We start from the raw sequence: 22,575 nt of genomic DNA, 5'->3' as shown, positions 1-22,575 counted from the left end.
GGCCAAACAATAAATGTAAACATTTTAATAAAATATTGTTTGATTTGTTCTTCATGGTAATATTCTAGATAAATGTTAATGATTTTTATAAGGTTATATAAGAGCCTAAATGTTGGCATGGCCCCATTTTCCATCGAAGTGTTAATGTGATGGACGTCGCTCAGTGGAAATAGATGATGATGTTGCTCGATGCTTTCCCTCGTAGAGCAGGCGGAATGTGAACCGTTCGGTCCCTGTGGTTCAGTGAGTGCAGCTGATTGGTCTATGCGTTTGGGCTAGCGAACAGGCCCTTAATAGGTTGGCCAGTATACCCTCATTCCCATAGCAAAATAAGTAAAAGAGAAGGAAAAATGAATGTACTCACAGTTCTTGCAATAAATGGTAGGTTTTTTTTTTTTTTTTTTTTTTTTTAATATTCGAGCACTGATAAGTACAGCTACAATCACATTTCCAAACAATAGCACAGAATAAATATTTCACTTTTACCTGGCCCAGAAACCAGAATGTTGGTACTTTCAGTCTGTGTCCATTGCAGAACTATTAATTTAAAACTCTCCGAAGTTGGCCAGTTATGTCATCGTGCTTCACTACATGTCAGGTGGTACAAAGCAGAAAAATCAATAAAAGTTATGTAGAAGTAATAACTATTGGTGTTAAATCTGTGATAAAAAAAATATGCAGAAGCTCTACATTACCTACAGTGTCAGACATCGATGGTGGCCCAAAATGGACTGGAGGCAAGGAATTAAATACTACAGTTTTGAATTTTTTGGTCAAGATCATCCTACCCACACAGCACGGATTGTCTGAAATACATCCAGCAGATATCCAAGGTATCCAGAACGTATCCATGTCAGTTTTTATAATCCAATGGATATATACTGGACATCGTAAAAAGATATCCATATAACCATATAACGGGGGATGTCTGATATATATGATATCTATGGATATATCAATTTTTTGTGTATTTTTGTTTTAGTTTATAACATTTTTATTGGAGCTGCATAATATTACTATATTTTGTAACTTTCTGTTATTTTCATTAATTTCAACAAATTACACATTTCCTACGAATCTAGCCCATAGGCCAACGCGCCATATTAGTTTTCTGCGAATGCTCGTTTGTCTTTACTTCCTGTTTCATGTTCGCTCTTGTGTGATTGTGTTTTGCTTGCATAAAGTGTTTGCGCGTGTTATAAATATAAATATTTGTTATTAAATTTAGATATATTCTGGATATTACATATACATTTACCTTGCACATTGACATCAAGCCAAATATCCATTAGACATTTATAAAATATTTTGGATATTAGGCGGACATTTGGAGATGAAATGGATATCCATTTGATATTTGATAGATATTATGGATATCCATTGGATGTTCAAAATATTCCATTGAAATATTCGTTAGATATATTTTAGATATATGTGTGCTGTGTGGGTAGATGGCCACCCGAGGCTTATTGGAGGCTTGTAGATGCGGACTTTAAGGCTCTATGCGAAATTTTGGTACTTTCTAAGGCAAAAGTCTTCTGAGGTTTTTCGAATTTCGAATTTTTGGATTTTTGAGGAATAAAACAAAAAAAAAAATCCAAGTGGAAATTTTTATCTTAAAATAGAGAAATTTTTACTTTTCAAATTTTTTTAGATTTTTCGGCATATTCTCCCCCCCCCCCCCCCCCTTCCCCAAATTAAATATTGGCCGATTTTTGGTCAATTTTGGGAACTTTGGAGTTTTTTGGAAAAATTTGAAGGTCAATGTCAAAGTTCAAGGTCATCTAAGATGGCTGCCATGATGTCACAAACTAACAATGCATAATCCACAGCCAGAATTCACTCAAATGCTTCAAATTGTACTTACAAACAATGTATAATTTCATTATTTGGTGATAGTTTCACAGTGTATAATACCGCGGCTAATGGCTATTTATAATTTTGTATTTATATTCACAAGATTTTTATTTACAAACTATTCAATAATATAAATACAATATTATTTAAAGATTAAATCAACTGGCTCCTTCTTCGTTATGATATTTATTTTAATTTTTAAGTATTGTTGATAAAAAAAAGCCTCATTTCCAAAACACGTAGATTATCATTTTTGGATACAAAACTGGGTCACATGAAAGTATTTAATCGTCAAAGGTTTAACTATAAAAATATTTCAAAATTTATAGCTATACAAATTAAATTTATATTATTTTTACTTTTTAAATTAAACGAGTCCTAATTCTCATCAAAATAAAGAAAAAAAACATTTAAAAGAAATATTAATAATAGTGATTTCTGAAATAAAAATAAATTTTCAAAAAACATAACTAGGAATATTACTTAAGAATATAATCAATGACACTTTGTTGTGATCCATTCTACGGCTGTATTCGCTACCGACTACACTACAATTAATACTAGCTTAGACCAAAGTCTGTTACTTGAGATTGAATATTATTTTACAAATGGGTTATTTTCTATTAAAGAGAATATAATTATATCACTAGCTAATAACCCGTGGCTTTGCTCGCTTAATGTCAAAATTTGACTAAAATATTACCATTGACAGAAAAGTATGTTATTAATTACGACTTATAAATAAATGGGCACAATAAAGTGTCAGGTATGTAAATTATTTATTTTATAACAAAAATGTTTCAGAATGATATTTTTAAGTGGTTATTTTTAGTCATTTTTAGTTTCTAGTATTTATTAATTAACTGATATTAAAAATTCTGTTTTAGAGTATTCAAGGATATATATTATTTTACCTTGATGAAATTACACTTACCTCCTGTTTAGTTAATGAGGTAGACAATTTAAGAAATTGTTAAACACGCACCTATTTAATTTTATCTAAGAATATTCCATCGTTTACACCAACACTTTAATTTAATATGGTCTGAGCTATGCTCCCAATAATGAAATAATTTCGCCATAACTCCCATTATAACGCAAATTGATACAATCGCATCTTTATTTGAGATGTAGAGTACATATATAAAATTTCTTATCCAACGTATTAGTTGATTTTTAGTTTGCTTAGAATTAATCAAACATTATCCCCAAAAATTTCACCCCTCTTTTTTCCCACATGGATGCCGAATGTAAACATTCATAACCAGGGGCGTAACCAGGGGGGGAGGGGGGTGGTTTAGGGGTTCAAACCCCCCCTTAGCACCAAATCTTTAATTAATTTCTTATTCATCACTCAAACAAATTTCATATTAAAATTAATAAAAATTTTACCATTATAATATTTAAATTTAAGTACCGAAAACTGCTAAAATAGCACTGTTTTACACTTTAAAATACAAATTTTCCCGGGGGAGGACCCCCGGATCACCCTCTTTAATACGGGGGGGGGGGGGGGGGGGGGCATGCTTCTTAACACCCCCCATTAACAAATCCTGGCTACGCCACTGTTCATAACTAATTAAATATCAAACTAATCCCATTTTTATTATTTTTAACGCAAATGTGAACGCCAAAATAATTATAATAAACTTATATTTATATATATTGATTTCAAATTTATCTTGCCAATACTGATAATGAAAACCATAAATATTTTTACTATTAAATAATATTAACCAATGTTACAACTTACGAGGTGATATTTCGGAGATGTTGAATAAAAGAGACTAGCTTAAGTCATTTTTTTTCTCATTTCTAATATGTTAAATTAAGGATGATTTTATCTGAAGTTGTTATTTTTAATGTTAAAATCATATTTACAATATTATACCTTTTAGACTGAATAACTTCACCAAGTTGTAAAATAAGTCCGGATATTTTGCATGTTTATAAATCATACCACATACCTAACTTACATCCCTCTTGATTATCTTCAGAGATACGATTTTCATAGCCTTTTCTCCGTTTTGCGATCGAAAACCTATAGAAAAATTATAATGGTTAAAACATTATATTAAATCATAAGTTTGTACGTAGGAAATCTTGTTCAGTTTCTTACCTTAATTTTAATTTCCTTGGATATACGACTTTTACAAAAAAAAATCTAACGTGACCCTGTTTTACTGCCTTTGGGGTTGAATATCGAAAAAAAAAAAAAAAAAAAAGGGGGGGGGAAATACTCTACGTAAATAATTATTCAAGTTATCAATCTAAGTTTCTTACTTCCAGCTTTATTTGCTATGGAGATATGCAGGTTTATATTAAAACACCCTTAAACACCCTTAAAAGACGAAATCCAGAAAACTGAAAAGAAAGAAAAAACATTCGTAACTCTTAGATCTAGTAGATTCAGAATTATGTTTTTTTTTAAACCTAATTTAAACCCATTACACTCTTTTTGGGCGCGGTTACACGGGACCCTGAACTACTTCAGGTGAACATGTTTAAGTAAACACGTTTACAAACGCGATAGTGTACGGTTACACGGTAGTTGCTGAAAAGTGTGTTCAGCTCTAAAACCGATTGTCTACTGTCAACGAATGACTGTGTTGTTGATCGTCTCTATTTTGTATCCAGAAAACGTGGGATTGTCTCACTTGTTTATAAAGTATTATCAGCAGAAATGGAATGTGTTTTCATATTGCTCCATATTTTTTTTTTTTTTTTTACAAATCGGGAATTCATACATCATGCACAGTAAAAGTTTATAAACTTATTTTTTATTATTTTTTGAGCGAAAGTACCTATCTCAGTTTTAAGAAAATTAAGGTCAGGATCAATTTATATATATATATATATATATATATATATATATATATATATATATTTACCTGTTGATATATATATATATATATATATATATATATATATATATATATATATATATTTACCTGTTGATTTTTTTTTGTTGCATTCGGTAAAATATTACTCGAACTTGTGCCAGGAACACTTTACTTCTTGAATTTCTGCAAAGAACTGTTTATATTCTAAACAGCCAATCAGAGACTAATGTAGAAGATTTGTCCATCTGAACTACTTTGCCAACCTGTTTCAGTTAAATGGGAAATGGCCTCGAACGAAACATGTTCAGACTGTGTGTAACCGCACTCAACAGCTGGACATGTTCACCTGAAGTAGTTCAGACTCCCGTGTAACCGCGCCCTTAGGGACGGAATCTTGCAAATTAGTAAAATAATAATTTTTAGTTTATAATATTTTCACACTTTAATTTACGTCTCACTGAGTTGCTGAGATATGATTTTTTTTTTTTTTTTTTTTTTTAATAAATGAAAACTTTCTCTGTTTTCAACCTCATTTATGTACGAATTTTTATAAACGATAAACTTAAACAATAGATACATAACGCTAGATACAATTTTTTTTTAAATTTTCTTACTTATAGTTCTAATTGAATTGGAAGTGTTTTTGTTTTGTTTTAAAAATACACATATCCCTTTAACCAAATCTAAGGCTTAAATTTCACAAAATGGTAAAATTGTGGTCGGGGTTTTTTAGTATGTTTATTATTGGTCAACTTTTTTTATTATGCTTGATTTAATTCGAAGTTCAAATGATTTATCTGAGATCCATATTCGCCCCTTTTTCTCCCCTTAGGTCTGAATTTCTCAAAATGGTAAAATTGTATTTGGTATTTTTTGTGTGTTTATTATTTTTAAATTATGCTTTGTTAGCTGCGAAGATATAATTAATTATCTTCAACCCATATTTACCTCTTTATCACCCCTTAGGGGTTGTAGTTTGCAAAATGGAAGATTGTGGTTGGTATTTTTCGTATGTTTATTATTGGTATTCGATATCATTTATTATAATTAATTAAATTCTGAGATATAATTATTGATCTTAAAAATATACTTACCCGTTTTTAAACTCTTAAAAGTTAAATTTCGAAAAAATATAAAATTTGTGGTTGATAGTTTCTGTTATTTTACTATTGGTACCCTAAATAATTTAAGGCATTTAAGAAAATCTTTAAAACATATTTACCTCTTTTACCCTGGGTTGAATGGCGAAGAATATTAATATTTTAGCTGGTATTTTTCGTATGTTTATTATTGGTAACTGAAATCATTCATTATACTTAATTAAATTATGAGTAATAATTATTAATATTAAAACATATTTACATACGTACCCCTTTTTCACCCTTTTTGGGTTGAATTTCGCAAAATACAAAAACTGTGGTTGGTAATTTTCGTATGTTAATTATTGGTATCTTATATCATTTATAATGCTTAATTATATCCGGAGATAATATTAATAGTAATATTAAGAACACACCCCTCTTTCACCCCCTTAGGGCTAAATTTCTGTAATTATATATAGCCTAGTTTTTAAGTAATTCAAAGACCTTTATAATAAAAATAAGTCATCATAATCAGTCGAATAATTTTGATTGATGCTCGAACAAACAGACAGACAAAAATTTTAAAAACTATATCTTTGAGTTCTCAATAATGTAAACAGTAATTTGTAAAAGTTTTTTCCCCCCATCATTTCATACACTGTACAGACTTTTTGCCTCGACAAGTTTCATTATTAGCATAGATACTCGATGTGCTGTAAGAGTTTTCATTGCTTTGAAACTTCATACTTTTATTACCTACCAATGCTTATAAAACACGAGGTTGTCGCCACTGCACGCCATAACGACACGCGCCTCGCACCACGAGGCGAGAAGCAGCACAGTGTGTAGCGGCAGCTGGCCGTCCCAGAACGTTTACGAAGTCATTATGCAAATAAGCTGTACTTGGAAAACCAACAAAATTTAGTGAACTATTGTTAATTTGGCACACAAGTGTTTCGCTATGGAAACGGCTGGCTAATACTGTGTTCTCCCAATACGCCCAACTACACATGTTGTCAGGCATGACGTGGATCTGCGTGCGAGGCCGTCACGCGCGCTGCAACGTGCGGAGCAAGCGACACAGTTTCCTCCACACCTCCGCCTCGATGCTCCTGAGGAAACACAGGAATCATCAATCCTGGTCCGACTCACGTGTTCTCGTGCGAGGAAACGTGGTAGATGTTGCTAGAGACAAGAGGGTTCTCGCGAGGTTCCCAACGCGTGCGCCCCCGTTCCGCTCCAGCAGCGAGACAGGTCGAGACAGTTCGAGACAGGTCCAGGCGGGTCGAGACAAGTCGAGATGGGTCGATACAGGTCGAGGCGGGTGATAGCAGGTCGAGACAGGTCGAGACAGGTCCAGGCAGGTCAAGGCCGGTCCAGGCAGGTCGAGACAGGTCGAAGCGGGTCGAGACAGGTCGAAGCGGGTGGAAGCAGTAGAGGCGGGTCCAGGCTGGTCGAGACAAGTCGAGACGGGTCGATACAGGTCGAGGCGGGTGAAAGCAGGTCGAGACAGGTCGAGACAGGTCCAGGCAGGTCAAGGCCGGTCCAGGCAGGTCGAGACATGTCGAAGCGGGTCGAGACAGGTCGAAGCGGGTGGAAGCAGGTAGAGGCGGGTCCAGGCTGGTCGAGACAGGTCGAGACTGGTCGAGGCGGGTCGAGGCAGGTCCTCGTGACTCGAGCCGAACGAACAAACGCGTGATCGCTCCGCCTGGCCGCACGGCTCGAGCAGCGAGGAGGCCCAACAGGCGCTCGGCGTCCCTCGGCTACTGACGCCCGCCGCCAGACCTGCGCTGCCTCTGCACCTCTCGTGTGTGTGTGTGGGGGGGGGGGGGGGGGGAGACAAACACAGGAGCCGTGCCACATCACAGCCCACGCACCTTTTATTTGATCCGGGCCAACACCTACTCCACAACGAGGCCACGGCAGACCGACCGCTCAGAGAACACCGCGCAGGGAACATATCAGCATTTGGTCGAATTGATTTAGGGGGGAAAAAATCGTAAACCAAAATTATGATATTTGGTTCAGGATTCGAACTTTGGTTTTTCAGAAAGAGAGTTTAACGTTTAAGGCTCGATATTACCCTCCCTTTTTTCTTATTACAATTACCTTTTTTTTAAATGTAATTTCTTGGGAATTTGTTCTTAATGAGATCTGCATATTACTTTTATATTTATTTTTACACTAGATATTAAGGATTAGCATTAACGAATAACCTAATTTAAAAAAAATTATATTTTCAAAACTCTTTCGCTTAATGTAACCAGGTAACCAGTGATAATAAAGAATACATCCTCCCCTGTTTAAATAACACCGCTCAATAGATGGTATCACTCTCCTATAAGGCATCGGTGATTGACATTCAAAATCGCTACAATGATAGAACAATTTTTCTGTATTAGAGTATCACTAAGACAATTTTCAGGGGTTATAGGCAATTCAAAGATACAGATTGCTCGTACAAAGAGACAAGTGGTGGTGACCAGGCGTTGCGGGGTAGACTGTAAGGCGAGGCAGACTATGTTCCAAGTCCACGGAGGTCGTCTGTAGCTGGAGCCTGTGAACTTGGAACTCCCCAGAAAACCACACGGATAATTTTACGAAAAATATGAATAATCAAGCCGTAACACTTATGAATTCTTCTAAATTTAACACCAGAAGATAAAATTCGTCGATTCGACTTTTGCATTCGCATCAAAGAAGCATTCGAATGTGAACATTTTTGAAATAAATTAATATTCTCCACTGAAGTGACCGTCACATAAATCAATATAAGTAAATCGTAACAATGTTAAAGTGTGGGGCAGTACAGCTCCCCAAGAAATTGTGGAGTTGGAGAGATATTCACGAAAAATGAAAATGTTTGTGCAATTTCACAAAATTAATTCATGGGCAATTTTTTTTGTCAGGGTTAACAGTAAAGATTAGCAATTATATAGGCATGATGCAAATATTGTATTTTCACAATTGAGTGAGGACAGTAAGAATTTTGTGCCTAAACTAGTTATTACAACGAAAACCTTCCACAATGATGAAGTGGTCTTGCTGGTGAAAATGATTCACCCTTATTTACATGACCATCAATATCCCCTGATATTAAGCAGTATGATGTCTTTTTTTTGGACTATATCAAAAACTTTATTTATAAACCACATTGCCGAAAAAAATTAATTTTAAAAACGAAAACTATTAGAAAGTGCTCCAAAGTTTGGACCTAATTTTCGACAAAAAATTGACTAAAATACAGCCCATCTTGTTGAAACTTACAAACAGTTAAGACTATAAAGTTTCCGAGCACTTTAGAAAATATTCTTATATGACATTAAAAATATAAACATGAATCATTTTAAAACATGTATTATAACACTAAGTATATGTTAGTATATTTGTTTTTGCTTAAACGACTGAAATAAGTCTGTGATAATGCCTATAAACAAACTACCTGATTGAGCTAATTCAACATTATAAATAGTAGCATATAAAAAGGGCTACAGGCACAGGAGTGAGGAGTGAGGAGGGGGTACGCCTCTTGGATTTTGACGTCAGAGTGGCCATTTTTGTGTCAAATTTCATAAAATTCCTAAAAATTTTCCTATTTCGAGAGAAAAATTCCAATTTTTTTTTTTTAAATGTTTCCATTTTTCCCCTCAAAAATTCAAAAAATCAAAATTCGGAATGCCTCAACAGACGTTTGCCTATGAATGAACCCAAATTCATAGAAACGGCTTAAGACTCGTAAAAACAAGCAGCCGCAAGCCGCCGAGGTCACAACCTTGATCTTGACCGTAAACACTGAATCTTTAATTGTTGACCAAAAATTCCTAAAAAAATTCCAAAAATTGCACACGTTACACCCGCCATCTTAGATCATAGAAACGTTGCACTTGTCGTTACGCCCACCATCTTGAAAATCCGCCTCCTACCCAAAATCGCGACTCTGAGCGTAAAGCTTTTTGTATACTCCAATTGCCAAGAGTGACTACAATTTCCGTTCCATGTGCGTTTCGTTTAAAGCTGAATTGTAATCCCCCACGTGGCAAAAACATCCGCCGATGATATTGGCAGTTCAAAACAACGGAGCTCTTTTCGCTGGCATCCTCGTTCACTTGACATAATGCCATCCGATTTATTTCCTTTGGGGATTAATAAAAGATCGTGTTTAGGTACGTTTCACCGTTGCCTATAAATTTGCCAGATTTGAGACACAGAATTGAAGAGGCTATTGCTTCAATTACTCCAGACGTGTTAACTAAAGTGTTGGAAGAATTGGACTTAAGGTTGAATGTGTGCCGTATAACTAAAAGTGAACATATTGGACCATTTGTTATAAATACGTATGATTTAATGTAAGTTATAAAGTTAACTGTTGTGAGCTACCATTTAAACTGGGCCATTATTTTACGGACAGCTTGTATTGATTGTTTTTGCGTGCAGGGCTGGCACCTGCCACAGGCCTGTACCGTGGGGAAGCCTTCATTTCACAGACGAGAGAGCCACACCCGAAGTTCCCCCAAGTTCATGCTAGCTTTTTTTTTAATTTTTGATTTCACAGTATCTTTAATGTAGCTATCCTAACCAAATCAACTGTCCACAATGTTTTAAAGTATTTATAATGTAGCTAACCTAACATAATTGACCATTAGTTATCATGAGTTAAGCTGGACTCTCAACCATCCGCCATCCGTCCGTCCGTCACTATTCTAAAATATCAGTGCTACAACTTTCCGCCACATACTTTCTCAATTGTAGTTAACTTTTGGTGAAAATAATTGACTTGGGATAATTAACTTTTGTTTTTATGAATGTAATAATAAGTTGACAGGCGGGAACCATGCTTTGACAAGTGGATTAAACGGGTGCCGTCTTAAAAATAACATTAGTCATGCCAGCAATAAATAAAATTATGCTTCTTTTATTACTGCGTCAAAGGAAACAGAGAGAAGCTATTTCTATCCAGGCTTTTTCCCTCGGTTGCTTATCCCGATAGTCTTTGCTATATATATTATACAAATGCTCCCTTTCCCGGACGTAATTTATTAGCATTTCTTCCGAAAAGCTCATTCTCATAAGCAATCTTTACCGATATTATGACAATAATAATAATAGGTCAATACGACACAGCCTTCTATATATTGCAAATTAAAAAAATCGAACACTGTTTTCGGAAAGTCGTATTGAAGACGATCGACTCAACAAGGCGGTGGACCATCCGTTGGTCCGTCAAACGCTAAAGCTTGGCAAGGTTTTGACGGACGGACGGATGGAATTTTTTCGGGCCATCTGATTGGCCGCAGGTCACGTGATTGACGGACGGACGGGTGACGGACGGATGAAACGGATGATTGGGAGTCCAGCTTTACAATGAACCAAAAAAACAACCGAAGATGCACGATCGGGCGTGAAAAGAAGGCTTCCCTGCACCGTGACGGCGTGAATCACGAGTCCCGCAGCGCGCGGGGTGCACCCGAGTGTTCGAGGCGTCTCCGCGCGCGGCAGCACTGTCGCGGAGCAGCTGTCATGGCGGAGCGCGCGTGGCTGCAGTGCGTGGTCGTGCAGTTCGCGCAGCAGGAGCTGCAGCTCGCATCGAGGCTGGACGCCGTGTGAGTAGGCGCCGTTCCCTTACCTCGCACAGCACGCACAGCGCGCACAGCACGCACGGCATGCGCGCACTTAGCTTTGTCAGGGGCGTGTCTATGGACTGGCGCGCAGTCTATACGACAACTGTGCATTGGCGCAGCTGTGTTCATACAGTTGAGGGGGGACAAATAATGATATTGATGTCATGTAAATCCATTCCCCCCTAACTAAGACGGGGGGTCCGGGGGTCCTCCACAGGAAAATATTGATTTTAAAAGTGCAAAATAGCGCTTTTTAAGCAGTTTTTGTATCTAACCATTAGGTACATCGATGTTAAAATTATTATTGTTTCCTTAAGATAAAATTTGATGAGTGAAGAAATTACAAATAAAGTTGTGCAGAATAATATTATAAAATAAAAATATCACGGTCTAGAAAGTTGGGGTGGACAGTCCCCTCCACCCAAAAAGTTCAGGGGGACACGTCTCCCCTGTCACCCCCCCCCCCCCCGGGTTCCTACGCCCCTGCGGTGATATCTGAACTGTAAACATAACATTACATGGCGTGCAAATGAATATGAAGGTGTAATGCATGTCCCGTAAGTGCTTTCATGCCTCCTCTAAAAACACAATTTTAAAACTTGATTCGGAAACAAAACTAATATGCCGCTCTCATAGAATTCTTAAATGCGTTTCGGAAACAGACCCCTTCTCTGTTATCTTGAGCAGTTTAAAATCTCGTGGTTTTTCCCTGAAGCCTGCACACTGCATGTGTGCTCAAATGGGCGATGCCTTTAAGTCAACGTACGTATGTGTAAGAATAACAGTCACAGTACTGCCTCCCAGTGGCTATTTAGGATGGAAAAAAAAAATTCCTAGTTGCTAGAGAACATGTATAAACACATAAACAGTTTGGATACCACCAATAGTTTCAATTACTGATCTCTTGCAAATGTTAACTCCTTGTCCTAAACACGCGGTAGACGATTCGTCCGGCAAAACTCTTTGTTGTTGAATCTGTTTGAGAACTACTAGAAAAGTGCGAGTGAAGTGTATGAAATAGGTAACTGCCAGCACATCTAGTGCGTGTGTAGGCCCTGGTAGCAGCAGGCGGGGGAGGTTGGTGGCCCTGCTAGTGGTATTGATCTGGTGTCAGTGTTCTAGCCCACTAGCGCTTCTGGCACACAATGTACAAGGGAACCTCAACCCCACAACGAACCTAGAGCGCTCTTGTGCTAATAATGAAAATCTAATAAATATATATTCTGGATATTTATTCTAATTTATTAATTTTAATTATTCATTAAATAATAATTTAATGAATTAACATTTATATGCAAATAAATTATACATACAGGAACATAACCTCACAAAACGACCAGGAGACTACTAAACCCTCCGAAGACACTCTGCCATCGACAATGGAAGCTTACAAGCAACCTGGCATCGTTATACATGCGGGAACATAACATAGCCTCACTTATATAAATATACTTGAAAAAATTTATAACCACAACTTTTATCACTAATAATCACAAGAAATATTTTTTTTTATTATTATTTACATGGACCAGAATTCAATATCAATCATTAAATCATATGATTTTAAAACAACATATATCAATTTTATTTGTATGTAGACATTTTTCATGCTGTCAAATTTTTTTTTGCATGGTGCGCGCGCATCGTAACACTTCACTTCCATCTTTTTTTCTTTTAACACGCTTCTTTAGTATGACTTCAAAAATATTAACATTGAGAAAATATTTTAAAATGTATTAGTACCTAACTTCATCTAACTAATTCAATTTGATTAGGTTTATATAAATATTTATGAAATAAGGATACAAATTTAATGTTTTTATATAAAAAGTATATTTAGAATTCTATTGTTTCATGCATTTTTACTCTTAGCTAATTTTTTTAAAAATAATGCTGGCGATGTAATTTATATTTTTATGAAATGCTTGTAGAAATCAACACATTTTTACCAAACTTAAATATCATTACTTGATTTTTATATTATTATATAATTAATTGAAACATCTTAATTCCGAGTGCAATTAAAATTCTACACTAAAATCATATTGTTTAATACCATACAACATTTTAGACCTTAGTAGTGGATACGTCTTCAACTTATTTTTTCGTGCAGAATCTGTAGCTGAAGTTTGTCGGTTGATTAAAGATTCACCCTGTATATGCATGTTTATATATATATATATGTGTGTTTGATCGTTTTTAAGAAAATATACAAGTAGGTAAAATAGTAAAACTGAAAAGTGCAAACGTTAAAATCCTACATAATAATTTTTTTTAGATATTTATAAGAATATATATATATCGACATTTTTTGAAGGAATGCGTAATTTAGAGTTATTGAAAATGAAGTTGTGAGTGACGTTGGTAGCACGGCGGTCTAGTGGTAGAGGCGGCACACAGTGCCACGAGGGGTGGATGTTCTCCCAGGAAGGCTCTACACCGGTGCTTGTCTGCTCGTCGTGGTCTACGGCACCCAGCGAGACACAGGCGCAGCTGTGCAGCTGTGCAGGTGTGGCGGTGTGTTGGCACAGCTGGGCACACGCGTCACACCGCCGGCGCCTGTTGTACAACTGCAGACCCGCTCACCCTCTTCTTGTCCTTGTGTTATAGTCGTCGGTGCCGAGCTGACACGTGAGCTGAATGTACGACACGCCGCGGCACCCGAGCAAGCGCTCTTTCCTCCCTGTGTTGTAGTTTAGTCTAGAGTTGAGAGTGAGGGGAGTTAGACATGGTGTCAATCGCTGCCATGGCTGGCCAATCCCCTCCTAGCACATGATGCATGCGACCCTCTCCCTGCATGGCTGATACCAGCAAGACCAGGCGTATAGGCTTCGGCCTGAGACGCACCTAGGTCCCTCCCTAACCCGGACCCCTCCCAAATACACTTAGTTTTAGCTACTGTATAGAAGTCGCGAGTGGATAGGATTTACTCTACGTTTTTCAGAAGCGTATGATGAGCAGCTTGGGAACTTCACCGCTGCAGTGCGCTGCCGTAACGCCCTGTATCGTCTTAGTTGTTATTTACACGTTAGAGCGCAGCACTGTCGCCCGCTGTCATTCCCCGCACCCCCCATCTATCATTCACTGCAGCTCAAGGTCGTTCAACGGGAGGGGGAAGGGGTGTTTGAAGAGTTCGACACTTGTCCGCTAGGGACCACCACAAGTCGATGCCCTAGAGATGGTGGCGATTGCGGCGGTGAATTAACAACAACTACCTCAAAACCGTATTAGAAATTTTAACCTGGTTTTAGTTAGGTTAGGGAAAAACAAAAATCCGGTGTTACCGCCCGCACGAGACTGTCTTCAGCAGGTCTGTCAACTGGGGCTCGACTCTCGACTGCACCTCGCGAGCAGGCAGTGGGCGTTAGCTCGTCAGGTCTTCACTCCCGCGGGGCACGTAGTGGTACGCTCCAATACAAGTACAACCTGAGCGTCATTTCACACGCTCCCCTTACGCCAGACTACATTTGACCGGTGATCAGGGGCGTAGGGAAGGGGTGGGGGATCATAGGGATCCTCCCCCCCCCCCCCGAAATGTGTGGAAGTTTTTTTTTTTTTTTACCTGAGTTGAGTTTGTAATTTGTGATATTTTAATATTCAAAATCAACAGTGTTTACAGCAGAACAATATTCAATGTTATATTATGAAAACTGCTAAAATAGCACCATTTTTCACGTAAAAATCCAAATTTTTCCGGGAGAGGGCCCCCGAACCCCCCGCTTAGTATAGGGGGGTGGGTGAATAGCCAAATGTTTAATCCCCCCCCCCCCCCCCAAAATAAAATCCTGGCTACGTCCCTGCCGGTGATTGTAGCCTCGCGCACGGGAGCTGGAGAAATGACTTATCTGATCGACGAGCTGCGGTCTAACTCCCGCCTGTGGCTTGTTTGGTTGTGTCGACAAGAAAACTCTCTGCTCAGTCTGTGGTCCGCCATTTTTGCAGCACGCAGAAGTACTACTCTATCTATGGGCGCGTTTACATGGACTACCGCGCTACTTTCCGGTGAACAGGTTCAAGTAAACATGGTTACAAACGAGAAAGTGTGCGGTTACACGGTAGTTGCTGAAAAGTGTGTTTAGCTCTAAAACCGATTGTCTACTGTCAACGAATGACTGTGTTGTTGATCTCTATTTTTTAATTGCATCCAGAAAACGCGGGATTTTCTCACTTGTTTATACAGCATTATCAGCAGAAATGAAATGTGTTTACATATTACTCAATATTTTTTTACAAATCGGGAATTCAAACATGCACAGTAAAACTTTTAAACTTATTTTTTATTATTTTTTGAGCGAGAGTACCTATCTCAGTTTTAAGAAAATTAAGGTCAGGATAAATTAAAAAATATGTATAATTATCTGTTGGTTTTTTTGTTGCATTCGGTAAAATATTACTCGAACTTGTGCCAGAAACACTTTCCATCTAGAATTTCTGCAAAAGACTGTTTATATTCTAACCAGCCAATCAGAGGCTAATGTAGAAGATATGTCGATCTGAACTACTTTGCCAACCTGTTTAAGTTAAATGAGAAATGGCCTCGAACGAAACATGTTCAGACTGTGTGTAACCGCACTCAACAGCTGAACATGTTCACCTGAAGTAGTTCAGACTCCCGTGTAACCGCGCCCATAGACTGTGTGTGACCGCACGCAAAAGTTGAACACGTTTACCTGAAGTAGTTCGGAGTCCCATTTGACCGTGCCCTATGACTCGTCGATGACGACACTTGTTTTGTTTTCCCCACACCACGGTCATATGTGTAGGTCTGGTAACTTCGTGTTCTTTGCCGTTAAATTAAAATAATTACTGGATTAAAAATCATATTAAAAACACTTGCTTGAAGATTAAAATGTAGAGCAAAAGCATATTCATGATTTTAATACGCACTTAACATTTAAAACATGCTTTCTTATGGGAGATCCCAGTTAGTTTTTGATCCGCATTATAAATCCTCCAACATTTAACTGATAATTTCGGCAAAGTTACAAGTTATTACTTTGCATGAAACCCCTAAAAAGTTCCCAAATAAATTAAAAATCCCAAACTTTACCCGACGTTTTGAACGAAACCTAGTTTTAAAACTTATACCTAATATTAAACAAAGCTCCCATTAAACCCAATGTTAATGATGGGTTCCACTACTACTAGCGCCGTTAGTTCGCAGGTCGCCGCTAGCTTCTCTAAGCGGACGGGGAGTATGTGAAGGCAAGTTTCCAGGCCTGTCTGTATGACCGTGCACTACAATAAAGCTCCGATCACACGATGCAAGTTTCCTTGGGAGCTCTTCCACGGCAGCAGATATGGGGGAAGCCTACAACTCACATAGTTTCGGTTCCCTACCACGTTCGTGCAACTTCGGATTTCTCTCAAAAATTGAAATTAAAAAAATCGAAGGGCTAGGTTAGGTTAGGTCAGTCACAACATGCTTGTTTTCATTGGAAACTTCTGATTTAGCGGCTGAAGTGGCGTTAATACCAAAACGCAAAACTTCGGAAATCTTCGGAAATTCTTGCAGGGAACCGAAACTATGTGAGTTGTAGGCTTCCCCAGATATGGATGGTTCTGTGCAAGATACCTATTAGCTTCTCATGGAAGTCATGTTTAGTTGCATGGTGCACGCGCATCGTAACACTTCACTTTCATCATTTTCCTTAACATACTTCTTTAGTATGTATAACTTCAAAAATATTAACATAATTGAGAAAATACTTTAAAATGTTTAAGTACCAAAGTTCGTCTAACTAATACAAGTTGATTGGGTTTATATAATTATTTATGAAATAAGGATTCAAATTTAATAATTTTTTTAATAAATGTTTGATTAAAATTATTTTGTTGCATACATTTTTACTCTTTGCTAATTCTTTTAAATAATACTGGCGATGTAATTTATATTTTAATGAAATTATTGTAGAAGTCAAAACATCTTTACCAAAGTAAACTATCATCACTTGATTTGTTATTTATTATATTATTAAACATCTTAATTCCGAATAAAATTTAAATGTTACACTAAAAAGTATTGTTTAATACCATACAACATAAATGATTCAGTTCCTTGATTAACCATTTAAAATCATTTTGAATGACCCAATATAATTTTTTCTCTGTATTGTTTTTGGTACGAATACTTTTATTGGATAGTGGATTTTTAAATATTCGGAGCAAAATACTTGACAACCAATATTCACTAAAATAAATTTTCGTTGAGTTTATGTAAAAAATATTACAGAATACTTAATAGATTCCTTCTAAATTACTATCAGTACAAATCTGTGTTAAGTTACAATATGTTACTCAAACTGTTTAGTTAAGTCGAATCTCTACTAAATGATTGGTTTGTTTCCATAGAAAATTTAAAAAAAATTTATAATGGGTTAAAAATATTTCTAATTATATTTAATTATAATTATTGTTTTGTGCGGTCTGAATTATCATACTAAGATTTGCAACCAATCAACCACTGATCACAAAAATATTTTTTGGAGACAAATTTAATTTATTCTTTAATACCAAATCCTATTGATAACTTAACCGAAAGAGAAAAATTTTTTTTTAAGCCTATATGATTGAAATTCATCAATTGTTTAAAACCTTCGATAAAAATTCCGTTGGAGGATGGAAATTACAGACAATTTTTTTTATCATATAACCATTTTTTTTCATGCTATGTACAGTAAATGTCTGAAAACAAATCGAGAACTATTTTTGAATATTACATTGCCTATGGACTTTAAAAGTGAAGAGAATTAATTTGTATGTACATAAATTATTTTTGAACAGGTACCTGTTTGTGTGTGTAACTAGTTAATGTCCTTTTTTTTAATCTAGGCAGAGGAGGAGACGGCAGTTCCATTGCAGGATCAACACAGTCGACACGAAGAACCCTGCTATTTCTAAAACACAAGCTTTGAAAAGAAACAAATCTCTGCTGAAAGTAAGTAGATAGTAAGAAATCTCCTGGAATTAATTTTTTAATTTTTATGTTATCACTAGCTGCCCGACCCGGCTTCGCACGGCTATACTAATGGAAAAAAATTAAACCACATCTCCCATTTACAGTAATGGTAAATAAAAACAATTCAGTGAAAATTTATTACAATGCTGTATAATGTACCGGAGAGAAAATGAATAGCACCGATGGTTTCCCGACTCGTGCACGCAACGTACAACTGATGTAACCGTACTTCGCAGATCACTCTTGCGCCGCTCATTATACATGCCCCTCCTTGTGGGTACGCCACTGCCGCTCGATGCCCGTTGCCATGGAGACGCAGAAGGTATGAACAATGCAAAATCCTGTTCTCATGCAGACAAAGTACCCACTGTTGCCTGGTTTTAACCACCCATGGGATCTAATTTTCGGAAAATGTCATCCTGCGTAACACAAGGAACATTACTGTGAAGTTTCAAGTCTGTAACATATATATACTTGAAAAAAAGGGCAATTTTTGATATTTAAAGTACCCGCAAAATTTCAACGGTGATGAGGACTGCACTAACAATGAAATAGTCGTTAACTTCTAGCGCCTGCGGCATCGTCAACACACACTTCGTACATGTACTGCATGTTGTATCTAACCCCCTCCAACGCATTTGATTCTAAATTGGACTTTTAGTAAGGATCCATAATTTTATTGATAATATAATATAGCCTATAGCCTTCCTCGATAAATGTACTATCCAACACTGAAAGAATTTTTCAAATCGGACAAGTGGTTCCTGAGATTAGCGCGTTCAAACAAACAAACTCTTCAGCTTTATAATATTAGTATAGATACATAATAAGTCAGGCAGTACTTAATAAAAACAATAACTTCATCTCCGTTCGTGCATCGTGGGTACACTTATCTTCAGCAGGACGTCGGTGTGAAGTCCTGAGACACTTAATAATGTTCGCAGGCTTTCACGACCAATGTCTGAAGTAGCTTTGCTTCTGGGTTGTAGCCGTGTCCTTGGCGAATAATTTACCGACGTTTCGGTCGACATTGCAGTCGCCATCATCAGGGAGCAGTTACCTACTGTTACTACTGTACTGTACTGTAGTTACTACAGTTACTACTATTTAACTCTTAGTGGCGTTACGTAAACAATAACGTATAATTTTCTGTCTTGTTCTGAGTATTTGTAACTTCGCCATTCACAAACTTTACCGTGAAATGCATTTAGTGGACGCGGAACCACATCAGCCATCCTTGTCAACGCAAGATTAAATTTTGCAACATTGTCAAAAAATCACTTAAATTTATGAAATTGACTGAAGCATTCATATATCCACGCAGCAGTCACGGTGACACTGCAGCTGGAGAACGTGTTATGTTGATAATTATTTCATTTGGGTCTGATTGAGTCATTTCTACACTTGTGATCGTCAGACGAGAATTGTGAGTGTGTGGTCGGGGTGGAAATGGAGAAGGTAGCATTATAAGAAGGAGAAGAGGCGGTAGAGAGAACATGACAAGTTGGGAAACCTTCGGACCATAAAGGTTCCTGTCAACCTTTAAATACTAATGATTATTCTCTCAGAAGAAAGGTTATATGCTTATTTTTACCACTTTGTAAAAATATTCAATTTTAAAGAAGCTTTGTACAGTTGTTATAATTACCACAGTAACTTACGTGAATACATTTTTTAGAAAGAAAAAAAACTTTATTATAACACTTAATAGCATAATAATCTCTAAAATTCAAGATATTTATTATAAAAATATGATATATTTCATGATTTTTCGACTACCAAAAGTTGTACAGAGTTTGGCCAAGTTGGAGAGTTCCTCCCCCCCCCCCCCCCCCCAAATTTTCGTTACGAACGCACCTCTACTCCGCTCCTCGTGCAACGTCCTTCCTCGGCGCTGTTATCTATCGCTGAGTGGCCTTGGGAATTCCGCGGGCCGCCGCGCGGAGTGGCGTGAATGGACTCCGGCTTTCTGGACTTTTCGGGCGTTGGGTCGGCCCGGGAAGACGTGACTATTCACTGTCGCTCTCGTCTGTTCTGGAAAGACGACCCATTAGTATAAGAAGGCGACGCTGTCCTTCGAGGGACTTCCGAGAGTTCGAAGAGTTCCGAGAGTTAAGTGCGACATCGGCTAAGAGGGTGAGAGACCCCCTCGAGAGTGGCGCGACGCGGAGTGACGAGATCGAGAGAGAGAGCGACTGAGTGACGCGAGACTGTGTGTGTGACAGGCGCGAGGTAAGGGGCGAACCACTGTTGAGCCCAGCTCCAGTGAGGAGTGCGAACTGTGGAACTTGACAGACTTTGAGTGACTTGAAAATAAACATTTTTAAGTACAAGGTGATAAGACATTATTTAAAAACAATTATTTATTAGTAATGTAAATATTAGTAATTAATAAAAATTTAATAAAACTTAATTGAGCTATTCCTTACGAACCCAGATCTCCCCAAATAGGTCCTAACAATATTAATTTACAAATTCAATATTCTACCTTACTTCTTGCAATGTACAATGTATCTAAAGACTAGACTAGAAGGAATGTTATCGCAATGCAAGATGACAATAATCCTGATTATCTTTTTTTTTTTTCCAGGAAGTGGAGCTTCAGGCAGCAAAGCTGAGGTCTCGCTCGATATTTTGTCCAACATATCTGCATTTGAACACACTTAAAAAGAAGTATCAAGAATCCTCGTGAACAAGTTTCTTTCATCATAATTAGGCATTTACCGAACTGAACATAGCTTAGCTGTTACTAAAAAAATTTAGTATAGTAGAACTAATAACTTGCTAATTTGTTTCCAATAATAGAAATTTGAATTAATATGGAATAAAAAGATATATTATGGATTTTTTTAAGTATACTATTCCTGCCACCCTCTCATACAACTTGTGAAATTTGTATTTTTTTTAAATATAATTTACAGTGTAATGGATACATTTTCACGAACATCTTTTTTTTTGTATTTAATTTAATACAAAACAAATATTGCAAAATTTGTCCAGAAAAATTTAAAAATAAATAGTGTTAAAATTTAGACCCTTGAATATATATATATATATATATTTTTTTTTTTGAGTAGTGGCGTCGTACCTCCCGCGGCAGTAAAGCCCGGTCTCCACGCGCCAGTACCAGTTCCCGCTGGCGGAATACACCCTAGCACTCCGCGCGGGTCGAGAGCGCGACTTTGCCAATAAACAACTCAATTGCGAGATGAAATCAAAATTTGGTCAAATTTATGTTAAGACAGTCACTGACAGCAAACGGAGTAGTTACAGCAGTAACAGACATTCTCCCGCTCGAATAATAACTTTAAATTTGTATTGCAACTTAAAAGTAATTGCAGCACACTTACACCCTCAGCAGAGTGTTTTAACACCGTAGTTTTTATTCAAAGGCCTTATATTATGTTTCGCCTGTAAGTTTAATGTAAATATCATTATTATTTTCTGTTTTGTGCGGCTTGGCGAGGGGTGACGCTGCCCCCTTCCCCTTACCCACGTCTCCTTCTGGTAGTCATCTTCAGGCCTTGATCCGGGGGGTTGGGGGAGGAGGGTGCTGTCCCATTGGGGCCAGCATTTTAGTGTTCACCGACTCTTCATTCTGGTCGAAGTTCTGGAGTGTGAGGGTCCACCTCGTGAACTTCGAATTGCGCCCTTGCACAGAGTCCAACCACTTAAGGCACTGGTTGTCGGTCCTCAAAGGCCCTACCTTCTATGAGATGCCGGTACCTCAGCTCCACCCACACGACCACTAAACACTCCTGCTTGTTCACATGGTACCCGTGTTCAGCGAGCCCGAACTTTGCACTGGAGCACTCGACGACACATCGCTCGCCCCTCCCCAGCTGGTACAGGACAACTCCCACGCCCTCCTGGCTGGCGTTGTGCTGGAGGCAGATGGGATCCTCGGGTTGCAACTGAGACAGTGTGTGGCACTCTCAGAACAGGCGTTTCACATCACTGAGGGCGCGCACTGCCTCGCTTGTCCATTTGAACAAGGTGCCGTCATCGGCACGGTCACACTGGCGAAGTTTGGGATAAAGTTCCAGAGCCAATTTAGTAGCCCCTGCAGCCACTGAAGCTGCTTGCATGTTTGAGGAGTGGATTGGTTTCCATCAGGTCCAGCTGTGGGTGGCAAGAAGTCGGCAGCCATCCGCGCTGACCACGTGGCCAAGTAACTTCAGCTCTGCCCCCAATTAGACATTTGTAAGGCGTGCACG

The 22,575-nt window shown here is 37.7% G+C and overlaps 1 protein-coding gene across 2 annotated transcripts; it reads left to right on the top strand.

The window, feature by feature from the left end:
- Window positions 1-679: 679 nt before the first annotated feature.
- Window positions 680-21,286, top strand: LOC134540992 (uncharacterized). 2 transcript variants are annotated; one of them, XM_063384102.1, is made up of 4 exons: window positions 680-833; window positions 11,167-11,382; window positions 18,232-18,337; window positions 20,949-21,286. In XM_063384102.1, the coding sequence occupies exons 2-4, from the start codon at window positions 11,300-11,302 to the stop codon at window positions 21,048-21,050; spliced, it is 291 nt and encodes a 96-aa protein (XP_063240172.1). In that variant the 5' UTR covers window positions 680-833; window positions 11,167-11,299; the 3' UTR covers window positions 21,051-21,286. The 2 variants fall into 2 exon arrangements, with proteins under 2 accessions (XP_063240172.1, XP_063240171.1); XM_063384101.1 differs by lacking the exon at window positions 680-833 and having other exon boundaries at window positions 11,135-11,382; window positions 20,949-21,202.
- Window positions 21,287-22,575: the final 1,289 nt, after the last annotated feature.

The sequence above is a fragment of the Bacillus rossius genome, chromosome 17, assembly GCF_032445375.1.
Source record: "Bacillus rossius redtenbacheri isolate Brsri chromosome 17, Brsri_v3, whole genome shotgun sequence".
In the NCBI taxonomy this organism is placed as follows: Eukaryota; Metazoa; Arthropoda; class Insecta; order Phasmatodea; family Bacillidae; genus Bacillus; species Bacillus rossius.
The sequence above is the reverse complement of the archived record's forward strand: the minus strand, read 5'-3'. Positions and strand labels throughout refer to the sequence as shown.

What these genes read in the sequence shown, in the direction of transcription:
- LOC134540992 (XM_063384101.1), top strand. Translation starts at nt 11,144, where the DNA reads ATGAACCAAAAAAACAACCGAAGATGCACGATCGGGCGTGAAAAGAAG. An exon ending in GCATCGAGGCTGGACGCCGT is followed by an intron (nt 11,383 to 18,231) that starts GTGAGTAGGCGC and finishes TTTTTAATCTAG; the next exon opens with GCAGAGGAGGAGACGGCAGT. An exon ending in GAAACAAATCTCTGCTGAAA is followed by an intron (nt 18,338 to 20,948) that starts GTAAGTAGATAG and finishes TTTTTTTTCCAG; the next exon opens with GAAGTGGAGCTTCAGGCAGC.